The sequence below is a fragment of the Tursiops truncatus genome, chromosome 13 (assembly GCF_011762595.2).
Source record: "Tursiops truncatus isolate mTurTru1 chromosome 13, mTurTru1.mat.Y, whole genome shotgun sequence".
NCBI classification, from domain to species: Eukaryota; Metazoa; Chordata; class Mammalia; order Artiodactyla; family Delphinidae; genus Tursiops; species Tursiops truncatus.
In genome coordinates, this window is record NC_047046.1 from 64,959,564 (window position 1) to 64,975,934 (window position 16,371).

General features: G+C 50.6%; 1 protein-coding gene across 4 annotated transcripts in view; it reads right to left on the reverse strand.

The window, feature by feature from the left end:
* Positions 1–16,371, reverse strand: part of MYO5B (myosin VB) — a 382,756-nt gene that overhangs the window by 30,930 nt on the left and 335,455 nt on the right. For all 4 annotated transcript variants that reach the window (XM_033837739.2, XM_033837736.2, XM_033837737.2 and 1 more), the window contains 5 exons: positions 10,265–10,349; positions 9,339–9,487; positions 8,102–8,221; positions 6,120–6,260; positions 2,398–2,463 (listed from right to left, as the gene is read on the reverse strand). In XM_033837739.2, the coding sequence (XP_033693630.1) occupies positions 2,398–2,463; positions 6,120–6,260; positions 8,102–8,221; positions 9,339–9,487; positions 10,265–10,349 (561 nt within the window). The remainder of the gene's footprint in view (positions 1–2,397; positions 2,464–6,119; positions 6,261–8,101; positions 8,222–9,338; positions 9,488–10,264; positions 10,350–16,371) is intronic.

A 16,371-nucleotide genomic window follows, 5' to 3' on the forward strand; every position in this document is an offset into this window, starting at 1 on the left:
GAGCCACAGGATCGCAAAGCTAGGAGGTCATTGGGTAGAACCCTTTTACTTAATGAACAAGGAAGCTGAGGATGGAGCAGAGAAGGCTCACAGTGAGTTTACAGGCTGGTCCAGGGTCCTTCCCACTACCCCACCACACACGTGGTCATTTCTGGGAGATTTGGGACCAGGCATGGAGACAAGTGATTCTGCAGAAATGAGAAGGGCCCTGGGGTGTGGTGATTACTGGTGTGTCTAGTTATTAAGTTCAGGAGTTAAGCCTCCCCTCAGAGCCTGGGTGATTTTCCTTCTGCTAGCAGTGTGCACTCCCAGGACAAGCCAGCACTGCCTGATGAAGGTGCACTGGCTTGGAGGCAGGAGCCCTGGGTCCTCACTCTGGCTCGACATACAACTTTGTACCCCTGGAACCTTTGCTTTCTCAGGTGTGGTTCAAGGGACTGAGACCAGATGGTGGATGAAGTTTCCTCCGGCTCTGACCAGAGTTGAGTGGGCATCAGAATCCCCAGAGGGTGTGTTAAAACCCAGATTGCTGGACCCACCACAGAGCTGCTGATTCATCAGGTCTGGGCTGAAGCCCAAGAATCTGCATTTCTAGCATGATCCCAGTGATACCGCTGGCCCCAGGGCCCCTCTTAAGAGAACCACTGGGATAGACCATTTTATCATCTTTAAAATGAGGGGTGAGACTGATGTCCCGATAGCCTAACAAGATCCCGTGTTCCTTTCCTTCCTCTGGGGCTAAGCCTCCCTCAGGAAAGGAAGCTGAAGGATGGTGTACAGAAAGCCCTGTAACAGGCATTTATCCCAGCAAGAGACTCCCCTGCCCCTGGGAAGGTGTTAAACCTTTTAAATATCACATGAGAAAGTAAGTCTAATCAATAATTCAAAAGAGAAAAACCTACCTAGCACCCTCTTCTTATACCATTAGTGTGGCCCTAGTTGTTCAAAAAGCTGTGGGAATGACTCAGGGCTGTTCTGAGCAATATGGCTGTTATCAGAGTTATCTGCAGTCCTGTAAGTGGGACCAGGCTTGAGTGGCCCTGGCAGACTGGATAAATTCCCAACTCCCAAGTCTCTGGGAAAGAGGACAGGGGAGGGGGAATGCCCCATCTAACGCCCCTTTTCTGTACCTCCCACCCACCCCCGCCCACACGCCGCATCGCTGCAGTAAATGCAGGCCCGCCTGTCCTCAGACCCGAGCCCTTCCACCCTTCACCTGGCCACCTCCTGCTGGACACGCTGGGAGAGCCCTCGGCCTTACATATCTCCATCCTGGTCTGGATTGTTTTTCAAAGTGAGTCCACTCCACTGGCACATTTTACTCTAACTGAAGCTGTATCAGGCAGGTAAGATACATGTGACATAATAATAAATATATATTTGGTCTCTGGCTCTGGTTCCTGGAAGAGCTTCTTAAACTCTCGTAACCTCCTAGTGTTAGAGGTGAGAGGAACATCTTCTATTGTATTTGGTCTTAGCCCCTGGTTCCTGGCACAGAGCTCCTAAACCCTTGGAATTTCCTGAGTGATGAGGTGAGGGAAGTGTCTTCTGTTATTCATCGTAAGCCCCTTTCAACCACGCTGGAGTTTATGCTGAGGTAACTCTCGGAGGATGGGGGCTTCCAGAGGACCCAAGCCTGGGGTTAGAGCTCTGCAGCCTTCAGCCCACCCATCGACCTTAGGAAAGGGGAGGAGGAGGGCAGGAGATGGAGTTAAACACCAACGGCCAATGATTTAACCCCATCATGCCTGCGTTAACGGAACCTCCACAAAACCTCTCAGACAGGGCTTGGGAGCTTCCAGTTGATGCACACGTGGAGGTGCCTGGAGAGGGCTGGACACTCCGAGTCCCCTCCCACACGCGTCACACCCCTTCCATCTGGCCTTTCCTGAGTTGTACCCTTCACAGTAAACCAGTAATAGTAAGTAAAATGCTTTCCTGAGTTCTGTGAACCGTTGTAACAAATTATCAAACGTGAGGAGGGGGCATGGGAACTCATGATTGTAGCAGAGTCCTGGGGACCCACCGATGTGACTGGCATCTGAAGAGGGGGCAGTCCTGTGGGGCTGAGCCCCTAACCAGCAGGGTCTGTGTTAACCCTCGGAAGTTTGTGCCACAGTTGAATTTAATTGTAGGACTCCTAGTTGGTGTCCACAGAGAACTGGAGAATTGCTTGATGTGGAAAACTCATACATTTTGTCTCAGGGGTGTTTGGAGTAAATACAAATTTTCCTTCACTTCAAAGATGAAGAAACTCAAGTGCGGGAAGGGGAAACTGTGGGCTTACGGCTCCACTTATGCGTAGACGGAAGCTCAGGACTGGACTTGCCGTTGCCCAGCACCATCATCCGTCCTCCGTAGGGTGAGTTAAGGAAGCTTGTCTTCCAAGAATCTTACCTTCAGACTATTGTAGGCTAGATCTGCATCCTGGTCCACATCTAAGTCACTGCTTGGCCGTTCCGCCTGCATGGATGAAGAGGCAAGGAGGTGAGCACGGGCTGCAAGGCAGCTGTTCCACAGGACGATTTCCCACCACGGTCAGGACGAGCTTGTTTTGCCCTTGCTTGTGGCCGGCACTCCCATCCTCTGTATGTTGGCCTCCTTCCTGCCAAGATGCAGCTCTCTACCTCAGGCCACCACAGAGCTCCCTCCCGCCTGCCCACATCCCCTACGTAACTTTATTCACACGATCTTCACAAGCACCTACAGGTTGAACACAAATAACACTGTGTTATGGGTTGAGCCATGTCCCCAAAAAGATACACCGAAGTCCTAAGCCCTGGTACCTGTGAACGTCACCCAGTTTGGAAATAGGGCCTCTGCAGCTATAATCAAGTCAAGATGAGGGCATTAGGATGGTCCCTTGTCTGATGTGACTGGTGTCCTTATAGGAAGGGGAGAAGGCCCCCCCCCCCCACCACATGAACTGAAGATGGAGGCAGAGCTTGGAGTCACGCAGCTGCAGGTCGAGGAATGCCAAGGGCCGCCAGCAGCCCAGACACTCAAAGAGAGGCATGGAGCAGATCCTCCCCAAAAGCCTTTAGGAGAACACGGCCCTGTTGACACCTTAACTGTTGGCTCCTGGTCTCCAGAACTATGAGAGAATAAAGTTATGTTGTTTTAAGCCAACTAGTTCGTGGTACTTTGTTTCAGTAGTCCTAGGAAACCAGCACCGTTAGACTTGTGTGCTTATTAGGAAGGTTAACATATAATAATGATGTACTTATTATGAGGTTTAAGAGCCCCTCTTCGGTTTTCTTTGGGTGGCTGGGGGGAAGTGTGTGTGTGCACATGTGTACTGTTTTCCCAACTAAGTCACTCTAGGCGCCTTGTGGAGAAGCCTGCTTCCCCTGTGTGGCTCCACAATAGGCAGTGTGACAGCGGGCCCGCCACGGAGCACCATGACTGCTGTCTGGCTTCACAGCTCCACAGCGGGCGGGTGTGGACAGCAACAACGGGAGCACCAGCCCGTTAGGACTCAGCCGAGCCGATGACCCCTCTCACTGTTCGGCAGCTACTGGACTTGACCTTGACCTGTCCAATGAGAAAGGGTAGAAACACCTTCACAAATGGTTCACCGCTAGGTGTGATTTCAAGTAGTGAGTGATAGCCCCTGAATAAGATGGGTTTCTGGAGCTAAAACCTGACAGTGCTTAATTAGGTATCCACAGTGCTAGCAACCTGAAGTCCAGCTGTGGCTGGATTAGGTGGGTCCCAGGCTTGGAGACTGGGGCTGGATCTGAGCAGCCCTTTCCAGGTCAAGGCCTGCGACACTGGCTGCACTGTTTCCAGTCTGCAACCTGGGAAAGCGACGCTCCAGGCTACCAGTCTCTGCGTCGTCTCCCACTATCCCCAGTGGTAGGGGACGTGACTGCTCAGGGCCAGCTCGTGACCCACTGGCCTGGGAGAGGCCTGCACCTGTGTTCTCCGTAGCATGGGCTTGCCGCACGACCACAGATTATTGTTAAGTGCATTCGGTTCTTGGAAAATGGAGACCATCTATCCAAATCTGAGGAGCTGTACTAGGGTGGACCAGCAGTTATGTTTCTAAGTGGACAGCCCACTGGAATCCCCCTGATAGCCATGGTGACTTTGCCAGGCCCGGGAAAAGGGAGCCAGCTGGATGGGAAGTCAAACACACGGATGGGCTGTCCCAGAGGCCCCACCTCATGGCAGGCTTGGTGCCCCCCTCACTGACAGGCTCCCTACGGATCTCCCTGTCATCCCTCATCCAGAGCCTGGCCTCTCTCTATAGTCAAGAGGCCATATCACTCCAGACCAAAGACCTAGGTGGCTCAGAGTTTCTCTTGGGACCCAGGGCAGATCCAAGAACAGGATCTCTGAAAGCTCAGTCTCAGGGCTTCTGCAGAGGGATTCCATACTCTGCCTTTCTTACCAAACTCCGGCAGAAACAAGGTCATTCTTCCTAAACAGAGATCCTCGATGCACGTTACAGGGCTGTGAGCCAAGCCTGCGGTTCTAACTTTTGCTCAGTGATTATTTTTTAGTGAAAGATATACCCCTTTTTATCTGGTTTCGAGATAAGCAGAAGTCCTAAAGCCAAGATTCCAAAATTATTTGGCATTTCTGCAGCAGGGAGCCTGGCGAGTGAGCCTTCAGGGACAGCTGGGCGGCCAGGAACTTTCACGTCAGGCATTGTCTGACGTCTGTGCAGCTTTTCATCTATTTGATTTGTGCTTGCCTGTCAGGGCAGATTCTCTTCTAATTGAATGAGTCATTTATAAACCTAATCCTTTCACCCTCCATTCTGAATCTAATCCACCTGAAAGATTTAAATCCATCAGCAAGATTTACCTCCCCACTTACTGCTCAGGAAAAACCCCAAGAATTTACCAGTAATACCGATCAACATCTGTATCACATTTGATTGGAAAGGGAAGTCGGGTGTTACAAAAGGAGAAAGTGTGTAGGGGTGGGGTGGGGGTAGGGCTGAGGATGCAGGGAGGGGGTCGAACCCCGCAAGGGGCAACTCAAGATGAGGACAGACCCAAGGCCTTTCACAAACCCACAGTGAGGTCAGTTAATGATGTGATCCATGTCTGAAACGGCCTCATATCCCATTAGAAGCGGTCCTCATAGCAAGTGGAGGACCACTCGCTCTCTATTCCTACAGCACCAACCTGTTTGTACTCAACCTGGCATTTATTTGAGCGCTACCAATGTGATTTTTTATTCTTCACCCGTGTTATGTCTGGTCCTCCTGACCTAGATTACACATTCCTCGAATTTATAATCTAGTCAATGGGGGGATTTCTCTTCTGTTTGTATCTCCCTCATTTAATAAACACTTTGAACACCTACTGTGAGTCCGGCACCAGCACAGTGCTGAGCGCAGCACAGGTGCCCAACGGGTCCTTGGGATGGAGTGATACATCTGGGGACACTAAGGTTTCAAAAAATATCTTTTCAAGACCCAAGATGCTGATGATAATTTAGATTGAGGCGAGGCTGCCGTCCTGCGTGACTGCAAACTTGGTCTGCCCCTGACCCAATGGGACTAAACTCAAGTCCACACCAGATTCCAGGTACAAACAGGCATCGATTTTCTCTAAGATTTGACTTTCGCCTATATACTCGACCCTTGGATCACATGGGTTTGAACTGCACAGGTCCACTTATTCGTGCATTTTTTTCAATAGTAAACACTACAGCACTACACAATCTGTGATTGGTTGAATCCTCAGATGCAGAACCAGGGCCGACTATACGTCACAGGTGAGCTTTCAACTGTGCAGAGGGTTGGGCGTCCCTAGCGCGAGTTGTTCGAAGGTCAACTGTGTTTATACTCTAATTACGCCCTGGTTCTCTTTGCAAGTGGGTGACAATGACACAGGCTCCCTGCTGGCCTCACCACTGGAAATCCTTTACCCTGAAGGTACTGGGGAAGCTGACTCCTGTCCGACTGGCATGGTGTGGGCACTTGCAGAGAAGATTCAATACGCCATCAAGACAAGATGACGCTCTTCCCTGAAACCCAGCCCCAGCACGACCTCTCGTGGTCACACCTGACCCTGTGAGCCCTGCAGGAGTGAGCTGGGTCATTCTGACGCCAGCACCCTCAGGGTGCGGCCCTGCGGGCTCACAGCTCCTTCACGCACCGGGATTTTCTTGCTGTCCTGCTGTTCTTTCTTCTCCAGTTGCACCTGCAGTTTCTTCCTCTCCTGCTCAAGCTCTCGCACCCTCTTCTGCAGCTTCAGGAAGACTGTCAGGTCCATGGCCGCCTTCTCCAGGCCAATTTCCTTCCGAGGAAGACAGGGAGCAGGAAGAAGAGGTTTTAACAGCACTGATGCCTTAGGAGCGCACGGCACCCCCCCGGTCAGCTCTCTCCGTCGGCCGTCTGTCCTCCCTCTCCCTCCCAAACATCAACCCACGCCTCTGAGACAAAGCCAACGCCAACCAACTATCATTCTCATATTAAAGTTGGTGCTCCAGGCTCATTTTCTGTCACGTAACATCTGAGTCTCAGCCACTTATATTCCTCCTGTGTGAGCCACCCAAGATGACCAATCATACACTCTAGGAACAAATGGATAAGGACACAGCCTTTTTATTCGGAAGTTAAAAAAGAGCTCATTTCTGGAAAATGGTCTCACACAGAGAAGTTGTAAAACTCAGGATATAATGCTTCCTGATGAAGGATCAACGTGCTTACTAATCACCGTTAAACGTGCTGTCGAATACCACTGACTGCACCTTGAATCAAAATCAATGCTTGTTCTGCCAGGGAACCCGTTTATCCAACAGATCCTGCAGCATCAATTTCCCAGTAGATTTCTTCCTTCAGATTCATGCCTGGGTCTGCCCTCCAGGGTCTGTCACGTGTGGGTGTGCATGGACAAATGTGTATCGGCACAAGCATATCCACATGGATCTTAAAAGTACATGTTTGTACATAAGGGACAACATAATGTGGTTCAGCCAGCACTTAACGAATGCTGCTCTGGCCAGTCCCAAGAACCAGCCTCAGCTTCCCGGAAGACCATAAGTCCACTGATGGAAGTGCTTATGCCTGCAGGTAAACCGTCACATATACAAACACCTGGGTGGTGCATCTGGAGTTCAGGCTGACCAAAGCCTCTGGGACCCAGACTCAGGAGACTGCAAAGCAAGACCAAGGGCCTTAAGCCAGCATTTATTAAATGCTTACTAAGTACATACAGCAGGCAGCAAACCACAGCAAACTGTGCAGCAGACAGACCTTTACCTGGAGGACCTCCTTTTCTATCCTTCCACCCTTTACTCCATCACTCGCCATCTCTCACCATCCTTCACTTTCCTTTACAGCACTTAACGGTACTCGCAATTGTATTATAAGCTTCCATCAACTGATTAGTATCTAACTCTCCATCAGACAAGCTCCATGAGGGCAGGGACCTTCTCTGGCTCGATCACCTGCTTCTCCAGTACCTGCCAGCAGCGCCTGGCACAAGGATGCGATCAAAGCACATTTGTTTCTATAACCGTCCCTCTTCCACATCTATCTTCATGTGCTTCATACGGTTTTACGTGCTTGTGATTTTCTGCTTTTCCAATGCCAGAGGAAAAACTGTGTGTCTATGTACCTTTAATAAAATTACACACAGACTATAAAGACCGCTGTGTGACTCTAAGAGGCTATTACCGACAAAGATACATTTCGTTCAGCAAATATCTGTTGTTTCAAATATTTGTTGCTGTCCTCTGAGTTTTAGCCAGCTTTCGAAGTCAGGAAGGGAAATTTTCTTGTTGATATTATTATATGTGCTGTGATACTAAATGGGGATGATAAATTATATCTCTTTTAATGACTCAGCTGTTCCAGCTATCTCACCTCTCTGCAACAGGTCCTCAGTTTTGCAAGAGGAATCAGGGATCTTCCTTTATGGAGAGTGGGAACAATAATGTATTGCCTTGCACAGTAAATATTAACTCCAGAGAACCGTCTATAAGTCCGCCGCAGTTCGAGTGACGCTGCTGTCAGGAATGAGCCCGGGGAACTGTGGTCCCAGAAACAGAACAGCGCTGGTGGGGGAAGCTCCACACAGGTCACAGACCCGCCCACTGGGGCACAGACACAGAGCCAAGAGCCTGTCTTACTCACCTCCACCTGTTGGAGGGCATCTTCTGCGTCTCCGACCTCAGATGTCGAGATGGAGGGGTAATTAGAGTCAGATTCTAAGCTACTCTGGTTTGATGGGTTCCGCCTGTGGCCTGGGGTTTGCTGTTTAGGGAGAAACATGTGAAAACACATAATGAACTAATGTTAACAAGAACCATTATTTTTCAAATAACAGTAGATTCTAGAATTGGACTTTTGCCTCCTTTGTCAACAAGAATAGGTACCACTGTCTCTTGGAACGATGGCTAAACAGAGCTGTTCCCACGAGAAATTTCACCTACAGTTCTTACAATCGTCCAGCTAAGCAACAAAATGACACTTGGAAGAGAACACAGCTCTACAGCGGGTCTGTGTTCCCTGTAAATGAAATGCAAACCCCTAACATTGGGCCAATTTCTCTGAAAAGTCCTGGGGAAAAGACCCTTCACCCCCAAACAGCCTGAAGTACACAGACAGTCCTGTCACCGCCTCCCTCTTGAAGAGAACACTGCACACCGGCCCCTCAAGGCCCCTGCTTCAACCTACACTCCACCAATTCTGTTTCTGAAAATAGTAAGCATATTAGAAATAGAGCTTATCATCTATACTGTTCACTTAAAAATGACTCTTTTCCCCCCTTGCATCTGATTGGGCGCTGAGAGTAAAAACTGATCTTGGTAGGAAAATTTTAGATTTCTATATATGTTCCTACTCAGCTTCTCTTCCTGGTTCCAATACAATTAACTTATTCAGTCTCGTTTGAATACGCCTTTTTGGAGGGAATAGTTACATGGGGTAAAAGAGAATGACAAATCGTGAAACGTGAAAACGCTCCCCTGTATCTGCGTGGCATCGAGGGTTAGGAGAAACCGTCAGACCCTTGCAGGCCCCCCCGCAGCTTGTGCTCCCCACGCCATTCCTGTTTCCACACAGGGATTCTCCCAGAGTAGGAAACAAGAAAGAGAACACATTTACATGGGTGGAATTTTCCTTCAAGTCCTAACCGAGATCTTCATAAGACCCCAAAGTTGGGAAAGGAGCTGCCCTTGGGAAGGACTCACTGCCCAGCTACTTGCTCGTGTGAGATCTACCCGCGGGAGGGGTGAGAACTGACACGGGGAGGCGACACTGTTCGTGCAGCACCGATCACCGGGCATCGCTGTGCCAGACGGCACTGCAGGGGCAGCGGCGCGAGAACAAGGGCTGCGAAGTCGGTGGGCGGGAGGACTGCCCTCCTTGCCTTTATGATGGTCATCTCGTCCCGGAGGTTGTCGTATCTCTGCTCCAGCCGGGAATATTCCTTCACGAGGTTCTGGTACCGGGAGCGTTCCTCCTCCAGCTCCTTCTTCATCAGGAGGTTTTCCTCGACGGAGGTCTGGGCAAGTTCATCTGGAAAGCAAGTGCACGGAGCTGCACGTCTGCTTGGCATGGCTTCCCCTCGAGCGTGACCGCTCGTGCCTGCCGACTAAACTCTTGTTAAAAGGCTGCCCACAACAAGCTCACGACACAGATACTTGGCGAGTTTATTCAGCGACCTCACCCTCTGCAGATCCCAGGGAGGTTTGCTCCCAAGGCTCGGCTGCAGTGTTCAGAGCGGGGGGGAAAGCCCACTCTGCCCCTAGGGGCTGGGGAGAGAAGCCGGCTGCACGCACGACAACTCGCTTGGCTAACATGCCAGACTCTCTCTTACAACTGTCACAGCAACCGCTGGCAGCAATGCTGGAAGAACCCAGGTTCTGTTCCAGAGTTTCTTCCTTATTCCCGGTCTTTCAGGTTCTTGTGCAGAGAGATTAAAGGAGATGCGAGGAGATATGGCTGCAGGTTAGGTGGGGGGAAGGAGGGAAGGCAAAAAGGTAACATGGGTGGGCTTTTCTCCCACCAAAACTTCTGATTCATATCAGTGGAAAGAAACAATTTTTAAAGGGAAATTTAAAACAGTTAAAGACCATGCTGGGTGAGTCTGTGCGCTCAGGTGATTAAAACTCCTGAAACCAAATGTCGCGGGATCTTAAAGATCACCCTTCTTTTTCATCTCTCTCCTGATGAAACCCTTTCCCCACTGCAGCATCCGGACTAACTACATGCTTCGTAGAAATCTTTGGGGGAAAATTCGTGTGGAAAAGAACTTAAAATCCAAAATGAAAAGTCCTGCCCTCTGGCACCTACCTTTAGATTGGCACAGGATTTGGTTGTTAAGCTGTGCCTTCTCATCTTTCAGGAGGGCATTTTCTTGCTCCAGGTCTGCAACTCGCTGAAAGAGAGGGCAGGGGGAAGAATATTTGCCTGTGAAGCCAGGCAGAGGAAAGGCTCCTTTTGTGAGGTCTGAACTTCAGCTGGTTAAGTTTAAATGCTCTTTTTACTAAAGAAAATTGAATCGGCCAAAGCTGCTTTCATTTGGGGATTAAAATTGTACACTGAAAGAAAAACCCCATTAGAACAAGGCAGATGAGTTTACCACTGTTTGTGGTTTTGCAATGCCCACAGAAACCTCATGAAAAGTCTACGCCAAGGTCATATGTTGTGTTCAGGATCTTACAAGATAACTGGCCTTCTTGTATTTAGTTCCGTGTCTTGGTAAATTCTGAGCTCTCATGTTTGAGTCTCAGGAAAGCCTAAAGCTCACAATGAAGAATTACCCCTGGTCTTCACCCGCCCCTGCCCATGTGTGTCTCACTGGACCCGCACAGCTCAGATGCTGGGGAAGGGAAGGAGCCTTGCTATTGACTTTCAACTAGAGGATGTGAATTATGTTCAGTGAAGCTGCTGTTTTCCTAAGCACAGTACCCTGTGCTAGGTGTGGCAAAAGACAAAAAAATGAGTGTAAGACAGGCTCCCAGGTTTTGGTCTGAGTGATAAGCATAAACAACCTCGCTCCCTTTGGTTGAAGAAATCGGTTCTGGCTCTTTGGTACATTTTATGACCTACTGGGGAGAGGCTTCTTCCCAGCCTGGGTAGAAAGAGCCTCAAAATGCCATCCTCAGTACAATAACAGAACACGTGATGACCAGCCTGTTCAGAGTAGCTGAGACTAGATGGTGACCTACCAGAATTGCTACCTAGGAGACTGTGGCATGGAATCCAGGGGGAGAGAGGATCACACAGGTCCCAGAGGACCCACCTGCACTCCCCTGAAATGCTGCTAGACCCTGTGGCAGGAAAAGCAAGAAAGGAGGCCCCAGGGATGCTGGCTAAAGGGCAGAAGCCTTGGAGAGGTTTGAATTCCAACTAGTTATGTTTCAATGCCATCTTCCCTTCCTCCTGGCTTTAAAGAGGTGGGTTAAGAGAACTGCTCCCCCCAACCCCCAGCATCACGTAGACGGGTCAGGAGAGAACTGCAACGAGGCTGGAGTCCAGGACTGAGGTCTGCTGTTCTCCCCTCCGGAATTCAGACGGCAGTGGCTCCACTTAGGTGCCTTGGCCCCTCTGGGGAGCTGCTGATAGGCGGCGTGCTCTCTAAGGATCCTTACAGAGAAGAGCAGACACACAGTACTGGCAGAGGCTTGCAAAAGGTCCAAGCCGTTTGTTAACCCTCCATTAACATGACCCAACTCCTTCAAACTTCAAGGAGGTTTCAATCTCCTTCAAAACGTGGCTCAAAACTACCTTCCAGGACACTGTCCCATCCTGGCAACGGGACACTGCAGCTCCTTTGCAATCTCAGTTCAGATGGACTCAGTTTCCCTCGTCAGTTCATCTGCGGATGTGCTGCTGAGAGTTACAGGAACGAGGCTCTGACTAGTGAGGGCAATGCTGACACTACTCTAGGTCGAGAACCGCTGGCATTACGTCTTTATGTTCAGCAGACCCGTTCCCACCAAGTAGATTATTACCCCCTTCATGGTCAGGAGCTCTCTCTATGGAGGATCAGGCAAAGGACCATGCTCTGCCCCCCCACAGGATATCAAATGAGATAAGGCTGGTAAATATGTATACACTCATGTGACTAATTATACCAAACTGTTATCTTCGTCGACAATTTATTTTTTTTATTTTTTTTTTATTTATTTTTTTTTTTTTTTGCGGTACGCGGGCCTCTCACTGTTGTGGCCTCTCCCGTTGGGGAGCACAGGCTCCGGACGCGCAGGCTCAGCGGCCATGGCCCACGGGCCCAGCCACTCCGCGGCATGTGGGATCTTCCCGGACCGAGGCATGAACCCGTGTCCCCTGCATCGGCAGGCGGACTCTCAACCACTGCGCCACCAGGGAAGCCCTATTTTTTATTATAATGAACACAACTGATGTTTCGTGTCCACAGAGAGCAAACCTGACTTGGTGGTGAGGGCAAAGTATAAAAGAAAAAGCATCGGGATGGACGCTGTTTTATCCTCAAAGGCTCCCACTTGCGAAGCCTAGTTCTGGCCCAGGGGGTGACACAGGGCAAGGCTGTCACTCATCCATCACACACTTCCTGATGCGCTTCTCTGTACCAGGAGCCCTGCCAGGGGCTAGGGGATGCAAATGAACAAGACTCAAGGTAGCTGCCCACAGAGAGGGCCCAGCCTAGCAGGGCTGAGGAACAGGTGGGTAACAGTGAGAAAAAAGGTAAGGGCCATAGCAGGTTTCCGTAAAGCAGGGTTTCTCAGCCTTGGTGCTACGGCCCTGCCCCCTGGCAGACATGCGCCTGCTCAGCCTGGACCAGAGGCCTCAGCAGGACCCAGGGGCCACGTTCCAGGCTGTCACATCATCAGCACCCGGCCCGACGTGGGCACCTAACGCTTGTTGAACGAACGAATTGCCCTGCAGATGCAGTTAAGGAGCCCAAGCTTTCCTCATGCAAAAATCAGGACTCTTTTAAAGGGTTTTTTGTTTTTTTAAATGTGTTTATAGTTGACTGAAACATCTAGAAGACATGAGCTTGTTTAATCAAATAATTCAATGCGGCTCAGGAGGCCAGGAAAAAGCACTCTTTAAATTCATCTAATTTGCTGTTATTGGACGCAGTTCACCACCCAATGACCTCCCGTGTGCCTTTAAATTAGCTTGGCAAATACTCAAAACAGCTTTCCCCTTTCTAGGTGTACAAGTAAAGTCAAACTGAAAACGACCAACAGAAGAAACCACGTGGTGTGAACCTCTACAACAAAAAGCCCACCCAGGGTGCAGCCAGAGTGAAGCTCCACCTGGTGCCACAGTCAGGAGGGCAGGACTCCAGTCCCCCTCGGAGAAGCAAGACTGCAACCCCTGAACCAGTGGACCAGGGTGAGTGGCTGCTCAGATCAGGCTGTGAGGTAACCAGACCCTCCATGGAACTAGGCCTTCCATTCCCTAAACCACCTTCTGTATACACGGGCAGCTCACAGAGCAGGTGGGCACCTGAGACGGCTTCCAGGATCACTCAGTGCTCATGACTGTCCTCTGAGCATCCTCCAGGCTGGCAACGTCCCTCTGAAGTGGAGCGTGTCGTCTGCCCAGTAGAGGGCGCATGCCACCACCACGAGGCTGGACCTGAAACCTCCATTCCTCCGAAAGCAGGCGAAGATCATGAAGCTTCATCGCAACCACCTGTGATCTAAAATCTCGGCCAAGACTCCAGCTGGCGGGGCAGCCACGGTTGCGAGCGTGTACCCACTAAAATCTGTTGTGCGGGCGCCTCATTTCTTTCCTCCGTCTCCCTCCAAGGCTTTGGTTCCAAAAGACAGGCCTCTGATGAACTCAGCTGTGTTATTCTAAGCCATTCATCAAAGTGGCATTGGGGAGCTTTGCTTTTCTTCCTGCCTGAGCAGTTCTGGAGGTAGGCGCACAGCAGGAGGGATGGGCCCCATCTCAGCTCCACATCCCAGGCGGGGGCAGAGAGCGCTCCCCCAATCACACTTCCCCAGGTGCTGGCCATCCCCAGTCTCCCTAACCAGCTAGCATATGGAGAGTTTGTTGGCCGCCGTTGTGGTGGGTGACAAACTTCTGCAGCCAAATGGCCTTCCTTTTGTTGTCAGGGACGCAGGCTGCAGGGGGAGACGCTAACACAGAATCAGGCAGGTGTGTCCCCTCAGGTGATAAATAGCACCTTCGCCAGCTGTGAGGGCTCATTAAACATCATTCAGCAGCTCCTTTTTTTTTTTTTTTTTTTTTGGTGGAGGGGTCTTTTAACTCTTGCAAGGCAATATTTTTGGGAGTGTTTCTTACCTCTAAAAGGTGATTGGGGACAGATCATCAGAACCAACACTGGTGTAAATCAGGCTAGTTTAGTCCCTGGTAAGTTAAATGAAACAAATGCCTCAGCTAAGTAACTGCCTTTACTAGTGATAATGTTTGGGGATACAATGTAGCTCTGGGCTTTTGGTTTTGTTTTGACTTAGTTTTTTCAAGTTGGGTTCTTGCACTGTAAAAAGAGCCAAATGCAAGTCTTCTAGTAGAAAACCACAGCTGGCTGTGGCCCTGAGCAGACCGGGTCCAGCTCGTAACCACTAGGCCACCCTGCATCCTGACAGGTCAGAAGGCTGACACATGAAGGACAGCGATGTCGAAGCCTGGAGCAGGCCTCAAGCACCTGGTTCCGACAGCAGAGTTCCAGGAAGGCGTTCGGGGCGGGAGGGACCTGGTGTGTGCTGCAGGGACCAAGTGCACCAGACAGACTTGCTCATCTCTCTGGAGGGTTCACGGCCAATGTTGCCTTCAAGGTCAGAAGATCCTTCCTGATGTGATCTCACCACCCTCCTACCCTTCTCCTTGCTCTGTCCACCTCAGCCCGATGGCCTCCTTGTTGGTCCTTGAACCCACCCAGCCTACTCCCACCGCAGGGCTGACGCACCTGCTGTGACATTTGTCACCTGTTCCCTAGAAGTCCCCATGGCTCACTCCTCACCTCACTCAGGTATCTTCTCAGTGGGAGTCTGAATGAAACACACCTGCCCTGGCCCCAAAGGTTCCCCTCTATCCCTTTACTCTGCTTTATTTCTCTTTATTGCACATGAGGGATAATTTGTATTTGATTCCCATCTGTATACTCTCCAATAACCCCCAAATATTTACACTCCCTAAGAATGAGAAGGACTTTTTTTTTTTTTTTTTTGCGGTACGTGGGCCTCTCACTGTTGTGGCCTCTCCCATTGCGGAGCACAGGCTCCGGACGCGCAGGCTCAGCGGCCATGGCTCACGGGCCCAGCCGCCCCGCGGCATGTAGGATCCTCCCAGACAAGGGCACGAACTCGTGTCCCCTGCGTCAGCAGGCGGACTCTCAACCACTGCGCCACCAGGGAAGCCCAAGAGAAGGACCTTTAAAATTGCTTACTTTTGCACCAGTGTGCAGAACAGTGCCTAACAAATACACTCAATAAATAACTACTGAATAAACGAAGGGCTGTGAGCTTCCATGATTTCTGCGGTGAGATAACGTCCTTCCATGAGACGCATGGGGTCCTCTTTCTAACAACCATCAGCCTCCTTATGAACCATGAAGCCCGCTGACAGCACAACTCTGAGTCTTAATGGGCCAAAGAAGTCCTGTTCTGTATCATTGGGGGGGGAAGGCTCAAAACATTCCACTGTGAGAACGCCCGTACCCCCAAAGGCAGATCTTTTTACCTCTATTTGGAAAAACACAAAACCTTTACACTGGAATTATCCAAGGTAACTATCCGCTGGTGGTTCGGTGGCCGATGACACAATGCAACACAGAACCCCAACTGCACCAGCCTGAACACTCGAGGCCTGCGGGGCTCACAGGTGTCAAGGACCCTCGTTCAGAGCCAGGGACCTAGCTGTGGGCTGCTCTTTCTTACCCACCCACAGCCCTGCTCTGAGCCAGGCCGTGCTGGCCTCACCAGCAGAGCAGATTCTGGATAATGAGCCATTGCCTCTGTGTCAAGGGCAGCCCTGGGACTCACGTCTCTTTCATCAGGGATAGGAAACAGCACAGCTGCACAAGTCCGTCAGCGCAGGGATCACTGATAGCTTTAAGAAGGAACAAAATACACATCCCACAGCTAAAAGGAAAGGAGGCTCCAGGCCGAGGTGCGGACCACTCTGGGGAGAGGCCCCAACAAAGACACCTTTAATAGAATGACTGTCAGCTAACTTCTGCAGCTGATGGGGGTGGGTCATGCCCAGGCTCTGCCCCCAGGGAGGCCTGGCCTCCCACAGTCCAAGGCAGCATGGCCACGTGGCCTGACAATGAGAATGCCGTCAGAAGCGGGGAGCCCCGAGTTTACCGGGTTGCCAGTTCCAATACAACATTTGCTGACAGAAATATCAAATCCATTAATTACACATCTACCAGCAGGCAGCTCCCTCCCTGCTTCGCCCACCTCACCGATCTTGTTCAGCAAGGAGCAGGCTGC